Source organism: Drosophila hydei, unplaced genomic scaffold (assembly GCF_003285905.1).
Source record: "Drosophila hydei strain 15085-1641.00,03,60 unplaced genomic scaffold, DhydRS2 tig00008114-arrow-pilon, whole genome shotgun sequence".
Lineage (NCBI taxonomy): Eukaryota > Metazoa > Arthropoda > Insecta > Diptera > Drosophilidae > Drosophila > Drosophila hydei.
In genome coordinates, this window is record NW_022045827.1 from 10,107,442 (window position 1) to 10,129,693 (window position 22,252).

Here is a 22,252-nt window from a genome sequence, read left to right on the forward strand (position 1 = left end):
ATAAGAGAAAGCGCATCACGCCCACATGCCGCGCTCTCTAGCTCGGATCAAACATGCAAACTATTTGGCGACAAGGCGTAGCAGTGAAATAACAAAAAAGAAAAAACAAATGTAAGGCTTATACAGGAAAAAGAAAAACAAAAACAAATTATAAATACAAACAGTTAAGAATATAGACAGTAAAAAGGAAATGCAAAGCTGCTTGCCTTAGTCAATACGTTTGCCGTGGGTTGTTACGAGCAAGGGCGAGGGCGTGGCATGTGTTTCGGGCTGTGTTGGCTTTGAACAACAACAAGAACAAGAAAGCAACAACAAGAAAAGGATGAAGAGAACACGTTACAAAATTTATAAATTTACCATTTAAAAGTAAAGTAAACACAACTAGCTAAAAGTTAAACTACATATATAAAGAAAACCTAATTAATAAGCGTATGTCGTATGTCGTTTGCATGTAAGCGAAAGTTGAACTTGAAACTAGAATTATATAGTGTTGGAATTATTATTTAGTTAAAGAAAAACAGATTGAGAGAATCGCTAATAACAACAACAACAACTTGATTAATTAATACTGAAAGCTATAAAAGAAACAAGGAAAACAATACGAATCGCTCTAAACATTAAACAAACAAAAAAAAACAAAACAAAAAAAACGGAAAAAGAATAAAAGCAAAAAACTATATACATACTGATATACATCTATATATGTATATATATATATATATATATATATATATATATATATATATATATACATGTATATATATATATATGTATGCATATATATGTGTATGTGTATATGTATATATATAATATACATACATTTAAACTACAGTTAAAGAAGCAGCATAGAAAACAAAAGTCATAAGAGAAAATAGATAAAAAGAGAGAATGAGAAAGAAGGAAAACGATGCTTAGAGTTGCGTTGCACATTTTTTAAATTTTCATCGTTTGCCAAGCAGACAACAACCACAACAACAACCACAACAACAACAACAACAATTAGCATGTGTACGTATGCGTCTGTATGTGTGTGCGTGCAACTGCAACTGTACACACACACGCACACTCAGACTTACGTATATACACGTACACACACACGCGCGAAGAGAACATGAGAATTGCATATTTTATTGATTATATACATACATCTATATATATATATATATCTTTAATTACTTTACATATATTATTTACTCTTAACATACATACATGATCATTTGAATGTGTTATGTAAACAAAAACAACAACATAAAGTAAACTAATTTTTAAATAATTGCGATTTTACAATTTATTATTACATATTACAAAAACCTTACGTACATATATATATGTATTTATATATATGTATATGCTTATTTACGCTAATAGATACATTTATACTTACATATTTACATACATATACAAACATATGAAGTAATATTTTTTTGCTATTACAAACTACAAAACGTAATTTTTAATTTGTTGATTACGCGAACATTTTACAATTACAATATACAATACATACATACATACTACTGCATACATACATACCACATACATACATACATATATACCTTACTTTATTTTTCGGTGATTTATTGCATAGTGTGTTTTTTTCGTCTAATTTTTACAAATCTACTTAGCAAGCAGATCCTACAATCATAAATTCCTAATTTAATTTCGTTTAAATTACAAATATACATATAAACATATGCTTAAATTTTTTATATAATTATACACCTAAAAAACTCTTTAACAAAGTAAACTAACGTAAACAATGCAAAAACTACACAGTAAAAGTTAAAACTAAATCTAAAAAAAAAGAAAAAAGAAAAGAGAACGACAAAGTAAAGTGGAACGTATAAAAAACGTTTGAAAATTTTGAAAAAAAAAATACCAACAAAAAATTTGCTTTTGTTTTCCTTTAATTTTTAAATCAAAATGCAGAAAATGCTGTGCTGCCGCTCGTACGTGTGAGAGTTTCGGCGAGTCTGTTTGTCTATGTGTATGTATGTGTGTGAGTGTGTGTGTGTACATGTCTAATTGTATGTTGTATATTGAAGAAAGATAAATCAAACAAATGAAAGATAGAAAATCACTGCGCTTGGCCAGCGGGACGCACACGTGGCGTTGTTGAAGATTTGTTCAAAGTTGAGCGAAAGAAGTTTTGTTCCATTTCCTTTCCGCTTGTAATTCTTTGTAATTTCTGTATTCTTTTCCAGCAGGCAGCAACAACAGCAGCAAGAGCAAGAACAAGAGAAACAGTAACACAATGAATAACAGCAACATAAACTGCTCTACAGCAGCAACAACAACAACCTAGACATTTAAAACCGTTATATGGCATGCATGCAAGCATACATGTATGCATGTGTGTGTATATTTATGAATATACATACATATATACATAATTGAGCAAAACAAAAACAACAACACAACTACACCTAATATTAACAATTGAGAATGGAGTAAACGAAATGTGTTGGTCTAATGCAGTTAAGAGAAAACACCTGATGTAATTTTATAAGCAGAACATTATTATTATTATTCTGATTAATGATCATTGCATACTTACACCTACATATACATATATATATATACATTTATATATATATCTACAAATATCTTTTGTTTAATTACCAAAACCCACTTTTTTCATACAGAAACAGTTAAAATAAAATTTACAGAAAACAAGAAAAAACACAAAAATAAATCTAAAATAAAAAAGTGATGTTTAACAATTTGAAATAAGTAATGGTAAAATTAATAACTAATTCAAGGAAATATATACATAAATAGTTAAAGCAAGGTTTAAAGTAATGGAAAATGTAAAAAAATTATTAAAAACAAACAAAAAAAAACACTGACTGTTAATTGTAAAACAATTTCTTTTTTAATCCGTACGATTTATGATTTAAAGTTAAAGAAAAAACAAAAATTTTTTAAATAAAAACCTAATAAATGAACTACATATATATGCATCTAAACGTAATTACAACTACTATATACAATTACATATAAATATATATATATACATATATATAAATATATATATATATATATATATATATATATATATATATATATATATATATATATATATATATATATATATATATATATATATATATTATTATATACATAAATATATGCGTAAATATATCAATTTAACAGTAAAAATAAATCTAAATATTGTACTAAAAAAAAAACAAACTATGAACATAAAACAAAAAAGTTATGCTAAAAAATTCACTTCAGTTAATGAACAAAGCAAAAATCAAGTTTAGATTGTATAAGGATATTGTTGTAGCATATGTCCATATATAAGAATCAAGGACTATAATACGTATATATATATATATCCATATATATATATATATATGTCCAAACGCATATAATATTTAAACCTGTTTGTTTTTTTTTCGTTTTTGTGTTTTGTGTTTTCATTTCGTGTATTTGGTTTTGGCTTTTCATTTCTACAATTGTGAATCGGAAATATATACAGATATATATATATATTTATATAATATATGTATCTATATTATTTTTCTTGTGTTCTTTGCTTTTACATTTTATGGAATCTTGGCACAGCAGAGAGAAAGAAAGAGAGAGAGAGACAGATCTAAAAATATGATCTAAAAAATTGGTATTTCGTTTTCTTTGGTTTTTGTTTTGGGTTTTCGAGTTGTCTTTTGAGAAATTGTTACATCAATAATATAACTCTGCTTCAAATTCGTCGATCTTGAAATTTGACAATGAAATAGCTATAAAAAATGTTTTAAAAATTAAGCGAAACAAAAAAAACAACTTACGAACAATGCGCCAAAATGCAAAAAAAAAAGAGAAGTTATATATAAAGAAAGAAAAAAAACTGAGAAATCTATGGTAAACAAAGAGATATATAAACGAAGATCCAATGTAAAGTCCGTTGAATAGTTATGGTTATAGTTTGGGTTTACAATTTTCGACTGGTATCTCATAATAATAGTTAAGCTAAATGAAAATAAGATTGAATATTCTATTTTTTTTTTATTTTTCACCTGAAACAAATTTATTTCTTGATTTTCGTAAGACTAAACTAGAATGATTTGAAATAAGAGTGCGAAACAAAAAGATTTAACAGTTATCTAAGCTAAATTCCTAAGACAAAAACGATTCCACCTAAGACACCTTTTGTAATGACTAAATTTATAGAGAAACACACAATAATGATAATAATCATAATAATAATGGTAATGATGACAGACAGAGATTGATGTTAGGCTTAAAGATGAACAAGAAGAAGAAGAAGCAGCACAAACACTCGGAACTTGCTAGCAGAATCAGATCAGTTCAGATCTTATGAACTGGCTATGTGTGTGTGTGTGAGCATATACTTTGTTTTCAAATCGAATTCGAGGCGTGTTATATAATATGATATGATGTATGATACATACAAGTTTTGCCAGAAAATAATTTATTATATAGATTCGTACTATTCTTAATTCCTTTTTGATTTCTTACTTTGGCTTTCAATTCGTTTCATGAGGTATGTATGTGTATATCTATATATGGTAAAAGAAATTAAGAGGAAAATAAACCGAACGACAAAAAAACAGTTAGTAAACAAAAGTAATTTGTATGTAGTTTAAAAATAATAATAGACATGAGAAAAAAAACCGAAAAAAAGAGAAAAAATATGCAAAATAAAACCAAAAATTGAGACTGTTAAACAAATGCAACAAATGAAGCAGAGAATAAGATGAAAGTAAAGCTTAAACTAAAATAACTCTTAACTCGTAATACAAGAAAAAGAAAAAACCAAAAAAAAGACAAACGAAGAAATCTAAGAAATCTCAGATGAATAGGCTACCTACATAAGTTCGTCTAAGGAAAAAGCAGAGACAACAGCAACAGAAGAATTTTTCAATATTTTTTCGAATAATTTATATTATTTATATATAAATATATATAAACTATATCTGCAGTAAATGCATTTCATATTTTGTCAACGATTTCAGTAAGAAAGTTTCAAGTTCTTTTTTTTTAAAAAGAACTTTTTGTTCACTTTGCATGTTTAGAAAAACACACACATGTACGTATACCTACACGTACACCCACACACACACACCTACACTCATAATTTTTGTTAACTATGTATGTATAGTGTATGGCTAAAGGCGCGACTAAAGTTATTTAGGTACTAAAAATACATATATAACTGTTTTTATTTATGACAACTAAGCATTAGTTACGACAAATGTAAGGCAGGCTAAGCGTATAATTTTAGCTGTAACTGTAGCTGTTGACCAAACAGTTACTCAAACACACACACGTACATACATACATACATATAGTTATAGCATGTAAAGCAGTTGTAACGGTATTTTTAGACATTTAAGTGTTGCCAGATGTGTGGAAAAAAGTGTTTTGATCATTCCGGTTTAGCTGCTGGGCATTAATAATAAAAAATATGTATTTAGTTTAACTTACAAGATTTTACGTATCACACACACACACACAAATACACTTATAGAGAAAAGCTATACATACATATTATATGAAAAACATTTTTTGATTTGTTTCGTTTCACTTTTTCTAGACTTTTCTACGTGTACTTTTTAGAGATAACAAATTAGGAACCGAACCTGTTATGAGGCAGACAAGTTACATACATACATAGAAATACAACAAAAACATAAACAAAGAAAAAATATTAAAAATACCAAAAAAAAAAACAAAACAAAAAAAACGAAACGAAAAGTAAGAAGAAGAAAAAGCTAAGGAAACATAAACTACAATGGAAATTACATACATACATATAGAGCGAAAGAGACAGAGATATAGAGAGTTGCAAGTTTTAGTTTACGGTAAACTTAATGAAATTTTTTACAATGTATTTATACATACCTAAATTTAAATTTTTAATTAATTTTTTAATGTAATACGAACACAGTGCCTAAGTAATATCAAAAAACAAAAAAAAAATAAATGAACAAAATATCTGTCAAAAAAACATTGTTACTAAACACAACAACAAACAAACAAACAAATAATAATAATAATAATAATTAATAAAAGCTAACTTTTAAATGAATATAAAACATGATTAAAGAAAAACAAGGAAAACTCAAGCAGATACATATAAAAAATACCAACTAAAATACCAAATTGCATAATTGTATAAAAGAAACATAATTAACATGCGAAGCGAACAAAATTCAAAGAAAACTCAAGCAGAATACATTAAAAAAATACCAACAAAAATACCGAAATTGCATAATTGTATAAATGTAACTGACATACTTAAACAATATTCAGAAGCTAAAAAACGAAGAAGAAAAAAACATAAAATACCGTACTAATAAATATAGCAACGTACCCCCTACATACGTCTCTCTTTCATATATAACTAAAATACTATATATATATATATATATATATATATATGTGTGTACATTTATATGTATGTATATATGTATGTGTATCAAAATATTGCATAGAAAACAAAGACCACCCACAATAAGTTGCTTAAAGATCTGAACTTTTGATCCCAATTCATATTTGTTATCTAAAATAAATACTATATAAAATACTATACATATAGTATATAGTATATATAGTATAAAAACTCTAGGCAAGCCACATACTCAAATTAACATCAATTGCAAAGTTGAATATTATTTACAAAGTTTGTTTATAACAAAATATATATATATATAAATATATATAAAGCGCTATTAAGTATATAGAGTATATAATTTTCCTTTTTATTGTATTTTCTTTCCTTCTTGGTCTGGCAATTCAAGTTTTCAAATTTCAATTGTTTAATATATTTAAAAAAGAAAGAGAAAAACAATTACTAAAATACACGAAATGAATTATACATTTTTAATTATGTTTAACTTTAAATGTAGTTTGTAAAAAAAAAGTTTTAAGCATAAAGAAAAAACAAAAAAAAAATACTTTGAATATATACATAAATTGCAAGTAAATAGAATAAATGTCACTCACTCTTTTTATTTCAACTGCATTTCAACATTATTCATTGGCTCTACAAATATCCAGGCTATATCTAACATATAGTCAACTATGAATGAAAAATTGTTGGACCAAGTATTCTGAAATTCTTTACAAATCTTTAAATAATCGGGATATGTCAGGCTTCGATGAACGAGCTATATAAGTTAGAATTTATAATTTATTACAAGTTCCAAGTCTTTGCCTAAAATGTATGATAATTCCCGATATGAGCTAAAATATCCCACAAGTAAATCGAATAATAATAGAGCAATATACTTTTTATAACTCCAAAATCCATGAAACCAGAGTAGATCACTGCAGCTTCTTACTATAAAATATTCCGAAAAATACGAAAAAAGTTTTTTAACTTCAGATCCGCAGAAGAACCAAGTATACAATATAACGAAGAATTTCAAATATATCATAAAGTTAACATAAACAAAATTTGGAATTCGAATCTCAGAATACACTTATCTTCGTCGTATAGGTCAAAATTTTAGTTTACGAGTTTTTATATAAAAAAAAAACAAGGCAGAAAATGCTGGAAATTCCGTTATTTGTGGTCGGTAGCGCTTTAATCTTTTTCGTTTCTGGCGTTGATAAGTCACCCCCGGAAGGGCACTTCACTTTGGTCGTATCTACTATCCTGTTTGTATCAACGTTTACGTGTTTGTGTTACCATGTGAGCATACCAAAAGATCTTGAGTATTACCCGATTATTTTCGAATTCTATCATCCCCTAGTGGTGGAATGACAAAGATGAATAGAAAAAGATAAAGTCGCGATAAGTTTTCTTTTTTAAGATGTATATGTTTTTGATTTCAAATTGAAAACAATGAAAATAAAATAATTGAAGAACATTTGCAAGTCAAATAAATAAGTTATGAAAATGATAAAGCTCCAGTTGCAGTGCGTCGAGCATTGGGAACCGTGGACTATGCGGGTATATACTAACTAACTGATGAATCTTAGATCTTCAATTGGCTACTTGGCTTGGCGCCGTCTTGTGGTTGGTGTGGTGGGCGTGCCCGTCGGCGGCTTTATCTATAAGTAAGAAATTTCGGAAATCAGTAACTCCCAACGAACATTTGAATTTGCTGCTTTCCAACTTGCCGAACGTATGGGCTTGGGCGTAAGCGAATTGGCTGGCGGCGGGTCGCGCGGATGCGGTCCATCCGGATGGCCAACGACGGTTACAGCAACCGGCCTCTGCTCCGAGCTGGCGCGCTCGATGCTCTCGCTGCGTGAATTGGAGCCGGAACGCTTAAACATGCCCGAGAGACGACCACGCAAGTCCTTCTTACTGGACCTCATATCGCTCGCTACGCTTATGTCTGAATCTGATCCTTGAATCTAAAATAAAAGAAAGTGTAATTATTTATATATTGACATCATCGACATTGTTTCTATCGCAAACCCACCGATACTTCACTCTCGGAATTGCGGCTGCTCTTGGTCAGACTGCGTAGCTTGCCCATGATGCCCTTCTTCTTCTTGCGTGGACCGCGTGGTATGTCGCTCTGGGTGGATCCGCCGGACAGGCGTGAGTCGAGGCGTGAGTCCAAGCTGGAGTCACGCACCAAGCCGCCCAGCTCAGAGTCAATGGACTGCATGGATGATACGCTGCCATCGTCCTGGCGCCAAATATTCTGCAAGCAAAGAGTCAAAATTTCCTCTTTCCACACCTGCGGTCACTGCCTACCTGATCGCGCTGTATGGAGTGATCCAGCGAAAGACTCTTGCGTATCAGACTGCCATTGTTGCTTGAGTTGCGGGACAAACGTCCGCCACCGCGTTGAGAGCCCGCCGCGCTGGCCACCGAGCTGGTGCTGCCATGCGGATCGTTCTCCTGCGAGGCGGCGCGACGCAGATTGCCACGGCGTATGCGACTGCGCTCCTGCTCGTCCTCGTTGAAGCGCTGGAACTTGCGCAGCTCCTCAGAAGCCTCTGCTAAGCGGGCCAGCACATTGGTGATCTGTGCGCTGCTCAACGTGGGCGATGGACTGCGACTGCGTCGCACATCCGCCTGCTCCGGGCGCAGCTTGTTGTCTGCATAGGACGAACTGCGTGCGGCTGAACCGCCAACTATCTTCAGATCTGGCGCGATCTTCACCAGCTCGTCCACAGTCTGCAGCAAGGCACCCACCTTGCGCTCACCACCATCCTGTTCCAAGCGACGCTTGATCAGCTCCTTTTCATAGCGTTCGCGCTGAGTGAGCGGGGCAGAGAGAGGGAGACGGAGGGAAAGGTGTTTAGATTTCAATTAGTTAAGCTGGAGAGCCTATTCTCACCTCTCTACGCAGTTTCTCATTGGAGGTGCGCAGCTTGGCGTGCACGTCGCGCAGCTCGAGCAGATCGCATTGCAGCTCGGCAATCTTTTTGCGACCCTCCTCCATTTCCTCTTCGGTTGCGCGCTTGGTTTGATCCAGCTTTCGCTTGGACTCGAGCCGTTCCTTGTCCCGCTCGCGTTCCACCTCGAAGAGAGTTTGGCGCAGGTCGCGCGCTAGCGTCGACGTCTCCTGGAGCAGACGTTGCTGATCCTCGCGCTCCTTCTGCCAGGACAGCTCCAGTTTGGTCTTCATGCCGGGCAGCTTGGTGCTGCCTGAGCCGATGACACGCTCCTCCTCGAACTCGTTCAGCTTCGATTGCATTTCAGATATTTTGATTTCATTGGCGCTGCGCTCGGACACGAGCTCCGTCTTCACTTTGCTCGACTCCAGGCGCGACTCGACCAGCTGATCCTCCAGATGCCCAATCTGCAAGGGCATTCAAGGCTTGCAGTTTCCCTTAGTTAACAGCTTGAATTGGATCTCACCTGTTGCTCCAGGTAAGCGATTTTGCTCTTGTCATCGTCGTCGCTGCTGTGCATCGAGCTGCGACTCTGCCGCCCCGTATTGTTGGCCTTCAGATCGCCGATCTTCTTCTGCGCCACCTCCAGCATCTGCTTGAATGCATCTCTGTCTTTCTTGAAGCGCTCACACTGACGCTGCAATGCACTCGAAGCATCAGTATTCGATTAGGCTATGTCAATAGCTCCTCTCACTGCTTACCTGCATAGAGTTGAGCTCTCCACTGAGATTCTTCACCTGCTGCTCGTAGCGCAAACGGGTCGAGGCTACCTCCGACTTCAGCTGCAGCTCAGCGGATTGCAATCTAAAATAGTAGAATAAAAGTGAGTTAAGGGAACGATTCAGCTTGTATGGCCATGGCCTTATTCCTCACTTGGATAGTTACCTTTCATTCAATTCCTTGATCTCCGCTTCACGCCTTGCGCCGTGTCCGTTGAGCGAGAGTTGCGCCTGTTCGATGCGATTGAAATCGTTCAGCTTGCTGTTAAGATCGTCGTTGTCCTTGCGCAGCTGGAACACCAGATCGATGTTCATCTCGTTCTCGCGACGCAGTCGCTCGTACTCGTGCTCCTTCTCGGCCAGCTTGTTCTTCAGCATCGAGCGCTCATGGTCGCCGCTGTTGCCCGTCTTGAGGCTCTTCACCTCCAGCTCCTTGATCTTCTTCTGCGCTTCATTCAGCTTGCGAGCCATGTCCGTGCGCTCAATCCGAATGGTGTCCATGTCAGCGAGCTTGTATTTGGCCGCAGTGAGTTCGGACTGCAGATTCTGTTTCTCCGTGGTTAGCTGGGCGCGCATGAGTATGGTTTCCTCGGAGAGCTTCTCCCAATGGGTATTCAGCTCCTCATAGCGCTTTTGTTCGCTGCTGATCGCAGCTTGAGCCTCCTCCAGCTGCTTCTTTAGCTCCTGCATCTGCTTGCTGTCCGATTTGCTGGACTTCGTTTTCAGATCCTTGATATCCTTCTCGAGCGAGGCTTTCGTTTTCTCCCCTGCCTTTTTGGCGCTGAGTAGCTCACTGTCCAGTTGGTTGAGCTTGGACTCGAGCTTTTCACGTTCTTTGGCTTGCTTCTCCAGATCCTTCTCCAGATTCGACGACTTCTCCTTTTCACGCTTGTTTTGCGTCTCCAGCGTGGATTTGCTGGCTTCGGTCTGCTTCAGCTGACTTTCCTGTTTCTTCAACTTATCCTCCAAGTCCTTGAGCTTGGTATTCAGCTTCTTGGACTCCTCCTCGCTGGCCTTGAGCTTCTGTTCCAGCTCTTTGGATTTGCTGCTGCTGCCATTGAGCAGCTTCAAGCGCTGCAAATCGCCCTCAGCCAGCGTCAACTTTTGCTTGCATTTCTGCAGCTCCTCCTCCAGCGACTCCTTGCTCAGTTGCAACGTCTTCAGTTGAGCGGCGCCACTGCTGCCCAGCTGGACGCGCATTTCACTGATTTCATCCTCCAGCTCCTCCACCCACTTCTTCAGGTGACTCTTGGGCGTCAGATCATTGACTCGCTTGGGCGTCCGCGATGGCAGCTTGCCCTCGGCCTCCACTTGCATGCGCTTCACCCTGGCGGTCAGCTCGTCGCGTTCCTTTTGCGCCTGGGCCAGGGCATCCTTGAGCTTGGGCAGCTCCGTTTCGCCATTCTTCTCAACGGAGTTCGCCTTGCGCAGCGACTGCAGCTGCAGCCGTTTGTTCTCCTTGCTCAACTTCTCATTCTCGCTCTCCAGCGTCGTCAGCTTATTCAGCTGAGCGCGCATAGTCTCCACGCTCTGCTCTTTCTCCTGCAGAGTCTTGCGCAGCTGGGCGAGCTCATCGTTGAGCGCCTTCAGCTTCTTCTCAGCGGCGCCGGAGGAGCTGCCGAAACTGAGCAGCGAAGTCTTGCTGCCATTGGCGTTATCCTGGCGTAACTTCGCCTGCAACTCGCGCACATATTTCTTCGACTCGGCATTCTCCTTCTCCAGATCCTCCACCTTGAGACGTAGTATGGATGCCTCCTGCTCATTCAGCTCGAGCAAGATGCGCAGCTCGGCGGGATCATCCTCATCTGAAATGCCCTCATCCCGATCGGCGTGCACCTCGGGCGCCAAGCGATGCGGGTGCGGCGCAGGACTCAATTTGCGAGCTGTTAGGGCATAGCGAAATGTCGATTAAAAAATATTCACAGTTAGGGTATTAATTAGTCGCATGCGAGGTTCACATTGATTAATTACATTTCATGAGCAGCCGCAAAAAATGGCAAATTATTTGTTGAATTTATTCATTAGAAGCGCATGAGAAATATCGTTAGTTCGATAGAATATATATATGTTAAATAGACTATATAGTATATCGTGTCTAAGAAACGATTTAAACGACTTTTGCGAATCTCTATATCATTTGAATCGTTTTTTTTTTTTTAGTTTTGCATTAAAATTTCTGTTTTTTTATTAGTAAAAACTATGTAAGTATTAAATATATATATAGGTATATAAATTTGTGAACAAATTTTGATCGTACTTCTTGAGCGCGTTGCCATTTTTTTCAACTGCATCATCAAAGACTCATTTTCATCCTCGAACCGAGTCACCTTTTTCCTCAAATGTTCAGCCTGAAATGTATAAAACACAACATTTGATTTATGTAAAACTTGATTAGCTCAATTAAAATCATTTCGTATTCGAGGATAAAAACTCTGCCCTGATATCAGCTGATATACCAATAGTGAACAACTCTAACCTACTGGGTTAGCATGGCATGGAAACATGGAAACAGAAATAAGAAAAAGTTTCCTGCGGCGGGCCGAAGCTTGAATACCTTTGCAGACTATAATTATGCACCGTAAATAGAAACAATTTAATTTAAATAAATAAATCTGAAACTCATATTCTTCACAAAACAAAAACGTATATAAAGTGCCACTGTTTCCTGAGGTTTGGCTAATGAACCTGACTTAACTATTCATAAGCCTCGCTTTTGGTTAGTGGAGCTCTCTACAATAAGTTGTATCTTTTAGCTTTTATCTTTTATCTTGTTTGTTGAAAAATATATTTATATTTTTGTTTTTAATATTTAAACAATTTTACTTTAATAATTGGTTCACAAGCAAACGGACAGACAAAGGAATATAAATATATATATATATATATATATATATGTATATATATATATGTGACATATCTAAATATACTTTACTTTCGCATCATGGTCATTGCAAGTGTATTAAAACATATTTATACAAATTTAAATGTACGTATTAAAAACAGAGTGAAACAAGAAATTTAACTGCACTACATAAACGCGTGGACAGATCAAAACCAGCAAAGACCAAAGGTAGACGTCAGATTTTATACTAATATTATGTAAATTAACTTTTTATTGTAAATAAACTAATGTAGATCGAACTAATGATAATGATAATAATAATGATAATGATAATGATAATGATAATGATAATGATAATGATAATGATAATGATAATGATAATGATAATGATAATGATAATGATAATGATAATGATAATGATAATGATAATGATAATGATAATGATAATGATAATGATAATGATAATGATAATGATAATGATAATGATAATGATAATGATAATGATAATGATAATGATAATGATAATGATAATGATAATGATAATGATAATGATAATGATAATGATAATGATAATGATAATGATAATGATAATGATAATGATAATGATAATGATAATGATAATGATAATGATAATGATAATGATAATGATAATGATAATGATAATGATAATGATAATGATAATGATAATGATAATGATAATGATAATGATAATGATAATGATAATGATAATGATAATGATAATGATAATGATAATGATAATGATAATGATAATGATAATGATAATGATAATGATAATGATAATGATAATGATAATGATAATGATAATGATAATGATAATGATAATGATAATGATAATGATAATGATAATGATAATGATAATGATAATGATAATGATAATGATAATGATAATGATAATGATAATGATAATGATAATGATAATGATAATGATAATGATAATGATAATTATAATGATCCTGCTCCTGCTCCTGCTCCTGCTCCTGCTCCTGCTCCTGCTCCTGCTCCTGCTCCTGCCCTGCTCCTGCTCCTGCTCCTGCTCCTGCTCCTGCTCCTGCTCCTGCTCCTGCTCCTGCTCCTGCTCCTGCTCCTGCTCCTGCTCCTGCTCCTGCTCCTGCTCCTGCTCCTGCTCCTGCTCCTGCTCCTGCTCCTGCTCCTGCTCCTGCTCCTGCTCCTGCTCCTGCTCCTGCTCCTGCTACTGCTCCTGCTCCTTCTCCTGCCCTTCTTCCGCCTCTTCTACCTCCTCCATATAGTATCTGCAAAATCACTTTACTCTTAGTATTTGGGAAATTCGCATTGCTGTGGTCATTGCTGGTGAGATCTTAGTGAGCAGGAGCTGTACTAGGTACCTGCGCAGGCGCCTGCCAAGAGCACATGAGACATGGCGCTGGGAAAGAGCAAAGAGGTGGAATTGACAACCCTGGTCGAGGTGCTGGGTGCAAAGAGCGACACGAACGGTGAAGCTTCACGTTCAACGGAAACATTTCTGGCGCTCAGCTCGAAATTGGTTTGAGTCGCCATGTCGGAAGACTCGACCAGTTGGGTTTGCGTATGCATGGCCTGAGTTTCGGGCAGGGGCGACGTATTGCAGCCAGCTTCAGCTTGAGCTATGGGCGCTGTCTGGGTAGAGCGCGGGAAGCCTAAAGGAATGGCCAGCATGTCACCCGTTTGGGTGCCGCGATTCACTTGAGCCCGTTGCCTGGACGCCCTAGCTTTGAGTTGACGTCGCTTCACGTTAAGGTTGTCAAGTGATTAATCTAAATTCGTTGTCGCTTGGTATGTGGACTCACCTCTTCTTCGGCAAATTTCAGCTGATCCTTGAGATCCGTTTCGCGCTCAATGGAGTCCTGCAGCTCACGCTGCAAGTGCTGCGGATCTTCCTGGGAGCCACCGCGTGTCAGAGATTCGCGCGTGATCTTTGCATCCGCCGACGTGGACTTGCCCAGCACGCCCAGCATAGGCGCCTTCTTCTTGCCCGGATTTCGCAACTCCTCGGCCTCTGTCTGCAGGGAAGCAGGAGTAGATGAGTGAACTGAATAGATCATTGCACTTGGCTTGCTCACCTGTAGTTTACGGGTTAGCTCACTGGAGAAACGCAGCTCCTCCTCCAGCTTCTTGACCTTGGCGCACAGCTCGGCATTGTAGGAGCTTTGCCTCTCCAGCTCGAGCGTCTCGATTTTGCGCTCACTCTTCTTCAGCTTGAAGCTGAGGATGCGACAGTTTTTGGTTGCCTTTTCGAGATCCTTTTGCAGATTGGTTTTCGCCTTGACCTCATCGTCGCGGAACGTGTCCTGCACCTCATCCATCTCCGCCTGCAAGTTGAGGATTTCCTTTTTGGCCGATTGATTCTCCTCCATGAGCTCCTCGCAGATTTGCTCAGCAGCCTGCAGCTTACGCTTCAGCTCAGATTGGCTGTCCTTGTGCTCCAGCTCTTTCATGCGCAGATTCAGCTTACGTTTGTCCTCCGTCACGCGATCCAGCTGCTCCTTCATTTCGTTCAGCTTCTGTTGCAGATTCAGCGCCTCCGAGGCGGCTGTGCGATTAGAGGCGGTGTCCATGGAGGCCAGCCGTCTCAGCAGTATGTCGCTCTTCTCACGCTCCGCGCGTTCCGCTCGCGCCTTCATGGCCTCCAGATCAGCGCGCAGCGTAGCCATCTGCTCTTTCAGCGTGCTGGCGGTTGTGGGCGTGGCTGCTGCCGGCACAGTTTGTCTTTTGATAGTTTCCTTGCCATTGCTGATTTCCGTCTCCTTGCGACGCGCGCTGCTTAAGCTGCTGCTCGAGCTAGAGCTGGAGGCTGAGACCTTGGTTTCTGTGTGACTTGAAGATGTAGTTGATGAGGAGGACTTTATAGTTGTGGTCGCTGATGCAGTTGTAGTGGCAGCTGCTGTGGCCGTTGTTACGACTGGAACCTTCTTTGGCGGCAGGGAGGCGCGCTTGAGCTCCGTCTGCTGGTTGAGCGATGTGCCGGACTTGCTGCGTTCCGGTCGATCTGGCGGTGGCGCTGTAGATTCGCTTTCCCTGAGATACACTAGGCTTAGTTGGGACAGAGATATATGATGGATGCTTGGACTTACTCATCTCGACGCGGCACAGAGCGTTCCCGGCTGGACTCTCTTGAGTTGAGACTACGCTGCTTTTTGAGCAAATTCATTTTACGCACACGCTCGGCAAGACTGTCTGTCGATAGGATGACTAGCTCATCTGGAATACTTGAAGTTTTACTGGGGGAGGCTGTGGCACGGCCTTGCGTGAGCGTCTGTTCCACCTGCCAGTGTAGAAGGGAAGGTGTTTGATCTCAGCGATGCGAGCTAGTTAGTCATGAATCACCGGACTCACCTCAGCCATGTCCAAGGCAGTTGTGTGACGGCGTGGAGGAACTGGTAGCTTCAGGGTGACAGCCACATTGTTATCGGCGGAGGGTCGGCCAGCCGACGCAGACGCCGAATTTTGGCGTTGGGTCGGCTCATCCGGCGGCTCATCGATGTCCGGCGTGGAGGCCCAGGACTGCGGACGTTTCTTTAGCTCTACATTGAAGTGTACAACTGGGTTGAGTAAAAGCGTCAAGTGCAGCGAATGCAAACAGCAAGCAGCGGATTGGACATCAACATGAACATCATTGTGTTGGGTCACAATTACAATCACAATCACAATCACAATCACAGTCACGTTCACAGTCACAGTTTTGTTTTTGTTTTTATTGATTCGGCGATGAGCGTTGGCCAACCAAATAGTGCCGTTATTTGTTACGTAACACAGGTGCGACAAAAGTGATTTACATCAGCGCAACAGCACAGCTCAGTATACGATGTGAGTAGAAAGTAGTGTTAACAAACGTTATGCAGATTAGTGTTGAGCAAGAGAGAGAGAGAGAGAGTGATACCAGCACACAAGAAAGTACAGTTGGTGCAAGAGTTCAGTGAGTTCAATTGTGAAAGATAGAAAGAGAAAGATACAAGAAACGAATAACAGTTATTTTCGGAATATATACCGAAATATTAAAACCCCTGCAGAAATATATGGTAAAAATAGCATCTGGATGAGCAATATTATGCATGATATAGTAAACTTGATTAACTAAGTATCTGATTAACTAAGTATCTATTAACTGAGTATCTATATATCTTATTCATATTAAATTGTTTATTGGAGTCTATTGATATTTATTTAAATGAAAATATCTGCCAGTAATTGTTGAACAGAAATATTTTCAAAGTTTTTTGGAAGGCATTTCAGATAAAATGGCAGATATCTTAAGATGACAAGCTGTATTCTATGAAGTAGACAAGATTGAAAGTCTTGACTTTATATAAATAAATAAAATGAAACATAAAAGAACAAAGAGATCCTTTCAACAACGAGAATAGTCCTCCCAAGTTCGTGTCTATCTATATTCATGGATTACTTTGTTTTTTTTTTTGCGATACTCTCATATATTCTGCTGGGTATTGATTATAGACTTTATTTTATAAAGTTTTCAACAAGTAGCTCTACAAGCAGTGGCCGGAAATCTAAAAAAAAAAATATTTATAAAACTAATTTCATTGAATGTGCGTAAGTTATTGAAAATAACAAAATAGCTACCTTAAAAGAAATTTAAAAATTCTTAGAAACTTAAAAAAACCAAAAAAAGGGTTTTCCTTCTTTCTAAGCTACTTATGGAATGTGATGTGCTCTCGATATTCATGTTGAGATAATGTTCAGAAACCAAATCTGTTTCATGATAACAACTTACTGAATAATCATTAGCTACTACTACAACTACAAAACAACATTAAACTTTCTTTGAATAACATAAAAACTTAACACATTTTAGTAAAAAATACTGTGATTAAACATATAACACTATAGAATCTGAACAGTATAAATATGTTATGAGTCATTTGATTATTGGATAGACGCAATGCACTTTAGTCATAGTAAAGAGTTAAAGTTAATATATTTTAAAGAAGTACTCTATGAATGTTGATTAATTTAAGAAACGTCTTTCTATTCGACTTAACAGAAACTAGGCCAACATATCCCATCACTCATACCTATATCGTTGCTGTTATTTGAATTTGCGCTTAAGTTCTGTGTGGATGTCCATGTACGCGAGGAGGGCCTGTGGAAGAATTAAATAAATGTCATAGCTGATCGATAAGATATCGATATCGATGGTGATATCTTGTAGCGATTGTTGTCTACCGTGAACTCTGCGCATCTGAAAGATTTGGCGAGGATGCGGCCACCTCCTCGCCTGCTCGCCGGGCTCCATGTTCCTTGTAGTCGCGAAAGCAGCGTTTGCATCTGGTTGGATAACGCGTCTGTGGGTGAAAGCCGAGCGGGCAGAGCTGATCGCCTTTCAGCGATGGGTACAGATGATGCATCTGTGTCTATATAAATTGTCAGCTTTGCCTTTTCTGTCAATCATAAGGAAAGTAATCAATTAGACCAAATTTATATATGTGAGCAAGTGTTATACAATTGAAACTGTTATACTGTTATAGTATACTTATGGTAAGTTGGAGAACTGAATAAAAAGTAAACAGTAAGTTGGCTGCTTCTCATGGATGGATGCCACTGTTATGCACTAGATCTGTTATACAATATAACACTCTGTACGCGAATCTATCTCTAGTAGGTAATATGGAAAAATGATCATATCTAACCTTCATGTGGGAACTCTTGGTATATGTACTGTTATACTGCTAAGCTGTCATACAATTTATAACACTGCGAGTGATTGAGCTGTCTATAAAAAATCATCAAACTTTTCTGCAATTCAAAGAAATACTCGTTACCACTGTTATACACTGTTATACGGTTCTACTATTTAAGACACTGGCATTCGAATACTTTTTAAAGTTGAAAACTTAAGTTATTTCGTAAACTGTTATACTATAAATTCTCGTTTGAAGGTAAAGGTAACCATAGTATTTTTACTGATCTCGCTTAATTATAACAGTTTGTTTCTCTGTTATAATACTCATGAAATATCTTTAAATTTGAGATGCATAAGGTATATATCATCATAATATATATCCGCAATTGATTTGATTTGAAAAATTGCAACAAAGCACTGAAATAATATTGTCTATAATTTTCTCTGTACGTCATCCATATACATGCGTCATATTTTCTCACCTGCTTGTTGGAGCTGCTGGTACTTATTGTATAGTATGCACCCTCTATCTGCAGTGGACACTATCATATGCAGGGCATCAACTAAATTTAAACGCTTTCATTGGAATTTTGGCATTGATCCAAGCAAGCTGAAGAATGTTGTACGAAATGTTCTAAATTTGATGGCAAAGAGAGATGTTCGTTTGTTCGTCTGTCTATTTGCCTGTTCTGTAATTCTGTAACGCAATCAACCGATCTACACACAATTTCTTTTGTCTTTCGCATTACAAAAGATCTTAAGTTTTTCTTTATTTTCAATGTTGACATAGATCAATAAACCTTGAATCAGTTTGTCTACATTTGAGAACATCTAAAGAAAACGTTTGAGTAAATCAAAGTCATAATCAAAATAATTATGGAGCACGTGAACCAATTCTGAATACTGAACAGTGAATTTTTAATTTTTAGAAAATAAGGTATTTTGTATAGTATATGAAATAAATCTCCAAAGAACTTGCATTGGTCTCAGCACTACAAAAACGAAATTTCCATTATAAAATTGGAACTCAAGGCAGAAGGAGACGTACATATATACGTATATACTCTATCAAGATCAACAGACGAGTTGATTTAGCAAAATCAGTCTATTTGAGCTAGAAAAGTTGGATTTTTGAGATTGCTTAAAGTCGATAGCAACCTTTATTTATTGCAGAATACCTCAAGCATTTCAAGTGCTAAAGCAACCTATATTCTAGGAAGCACAATATTCAGGGAAGCACAAATCCTAACAGCTGTGAAGTTCTAAGTTCTAATGTTATATGTTCAAAAAATATTTAAAAAAAAAAACCTAAAAAGCACTTAATTAAATCGAAAACAATTTGAATTAACATCGAATATGCAAATTTGCGCTCCGATGATACTTTTATAGTCCAGCAAAATATTCTAATCAACATTTGAAGAAATGTGCATAAATTAAACGCAAAAATGGAAGAGGTAGAAATTTACGAGCTGCTTGATTTGAAATATCCGAATCAAGAAACTATTGAATTATTCAAATTGAAGCAATTGAAACGCTTCGGTCGGGTGCAATCGACTGCATAATGCCTGTTAGTGGAATAAAATATGTATAAAATTTGTAAAATATCAATGTTGTCGAAGTTGTCATAATTTGTAGGTCACTCTGTAGAGCAGGTTAACAATGATTCGACTACGACTAAGGACAATACTAACTGACTGCTAGAAATACTTAGAGTTTACAGTTTATATACGAATCCGATCAAATGAACGTAGCTGTATAAATGTTATATATAAATATATATCTTGCATTGGAGTACCCGACTCAAAGTCTGGAAGTCAATTAGGACAGGAAGGACAGGAAGTTGAGCATTGTTCAAAGCCAATATACTCTTTGTACTTCATGAACGGGCATAAGAAAAAGAAATTGCCCCGTTGTTTATATAGACAAACATCAGTTTATTTGTAAATATAAACAATAACAAATGTTTACACTGCCTTCTATATATATTTAGATGCGCACAGAGACAGAGAGAGAGAGAGAGAGAGAGATAGTTTTAAAGAGAATTTACGATCGCTTTACAGGTGGGCAACGCGCAGACAGAAATCACAGGTTTGCGCATGTTTTTTGGGTAATTAAAATAAAAGAGATAAACGATGAGACTCTATAGACAATGAGTGATAAATCTAGCACACTCAAGAGAGACTGAGAGAGAGAGAGTGTGTGTGTTTGGAAAGCTGCGTGAGACAGAAACGTACTCTTGCCAAAGGAGGGCTACAACATTGCAAATCCCTAGCACGTTAAAAATAATTATCAACATTTTTCAACTAAGTACATATATATATAAATATATGTATGTATTTATAAGTGTATAGCGAATTGCAAATTTAGAACTCACACAAGAAGATTCCGCATTTAGATGAATTTGAAGCTGGGCAAGTTGGGAATGGGGCCACAGCTACAGCTGCTGCTGCATTTGCTCCTGATCGTACGCAAATCGTGCGAAACTTTTCATTTACCAAATGTTTAATTGCGTAACCGCAAGAAATTTTATTTTTATTGGCAGGCAACGAGACTTTTTAACTGCTTTTAAATTGCATTTGGAAATAGATGTAATTTAAATTCAATTCACTTGCAGCATTTCAATTGCGTAAAGCTTTTCTTTATTTTCTTTTCAATATTTTCTTTGACGTTTGTTTGTTTCAGCTATTTTTTTATTATTTTTTTTGATATATTCACTTTATCGAAAATTTACGGCCGAAAAATTAGCTGTGTTTTATAAATAGCATAGAATTTTTCGTAAATGGCAGCGCACTCTCCACATACATATATCCCATTCAAAAAGAATTCAAATGCAAAACCGTTTTCGAAACTTATCTTTGAATATTATGGAAATGATTTGTTTTTCTTTTCAATTTACAATATTTCCAAATTTCGATTTTCCTTTATCGAGTTTTCACGGCGAACGAAACTTTTTCAATTCGGAATTTTCACTTGACTCGCACACACATACATATATGCAGCTATATATACATACATATGCTATGGGATCTTTTATTTTTCTTTTTCTTTTTTTGATATAACATCGATCGCTTGAGCACTCGAAATATACTTATAGAGATCGTTGCATCTCTTTCCCACCAATTGCACAGGGCAAACCGTTTTCCGGGCCGACGCGTTTTCCGTAGACTTAACGTTGCGAACGTTTTGAAAATCGACGAGAAACTAAATTTAAATCAATTCGAAAAGCTCAAACTAGCCACAGAGAATGCAACAGATGCTGCCCATATCCATCCATTTTCACTCTCTACATCTTTTCTCTCTCTCTCCGGGATGCCAACTCACATCTTTTTGCGCGCACCCAAAGAGTTTGATTGACGCACGATACCCTGTTACAATTCACCTAAGTATAGCTTTGTCTGATTAAAAAAGGTACCAAAAAACCCATAGCACTCTAAATAAATATAAACAAAAAGAATTGGCTCTTGGCAATTTACATAGTTTACAGTTTACTTAGTCATCAAATTTTATAAAAGCTTAAAAATAAAAAATATTTTAGATATGTTGGCATTCAATAGAGTTTGTTTTCCACGGTTTATTCAAAATGTAGTCGCTTGTCTTATTATATAGATCTATTATACATTTCATTAAAGTCTAATGTTGAAAGGCCAAAACTACTTGCATAGATCTATTTAAATTCCACTCAAATGTTTTAATAATTGATCAAAG

The 22,252-nt window shown here is 36.8% G+C and overlaps 1 protein-coding gene across 8 annotated transcripts; it reads right to left on the bottom strand.

Annotated features, from left to right (window-relative positions):
* Window positions 1-7,830: 7,830 nt before the first annotated feature.
* Window positions 7,831-21,167, bottom strand: LOC111605013 (myosin-6). 8 transcript variants are annotated; one of them, XM_023323339.2, is made up of 16 exons: window positions 20,922-21,167; window positions 18,091-18,305; window positions 17,940-18,007; window positions 16,243-16,430; window positions 15,981-16,171; window positions 14,970-15,924; window positions 14,697-14,909; window positions 14,256-14,634; window positions 10,216-11,932; window positions 10,032-10,134; window positions 9,797-9,967; window positions 9,273-9,737; window positions 8,684-9,190; window positions 8,403-8,630; window positions 8,095-8,334; window positions 7,831-8,025 (listed from the first exon to the last, which is right to left on the bottom strand). In XM_023323339.2, exons 2-16 carry the CDS (start codon window positions 18,270-18,272, stop codon window positions 7,966-7,968), a joined length of 5,667 nt encoding a protein of 1,888 aa, XP_023179107.2. In that variant the 5' UTR covers window positions 18,273-18,305; window positions 20,922-21,167; the 3' UTR covers window positions 7,831-7,965. The 8 variants fall into 8 exon arrangements, with proteins under 8 accessions (XP_023179107.2, XP_023179104.2, XP_030080251.1 ...); XM_023323336.2 differs by having other exon boundaries at window positions 16,243-16,448; XM_023323342.2 differs by lacking the exon at window positions 14,256-14,634 and adding an exon at window positions 12,307-12,397 and having other exon boundaries at window positions 7,960-8,025.
* Between the last annotated feature and the right edge of the window lie 1,085 nt (window positions 21,168-22,252).

Excerpts from the sequence above, each read along its gene's own strand:
- LOC111605013 (XM_023323340.2), bottom strand. The coding sequence starts at position 18,272 with ATGCATCATCTGTACCCATCGCTGAAAGGCGATCAGCTCTGCCCGCTC. Across the intron at positions 18,008-18,090 it reads TCAGATGCGCAGAGTTCACG|GCCCTCCTCGCGTACATGGA; the intron begins GTAGACAACAAT and ends ATTCTTCCACAG. Across the intron at positions 16,449-17,939 it reads AAATAACAGCAACGATATAG|TTGTACACTTCAATGTAGAG; the intron begins GTATGAGTGATG and ends TACTCAACCCAG.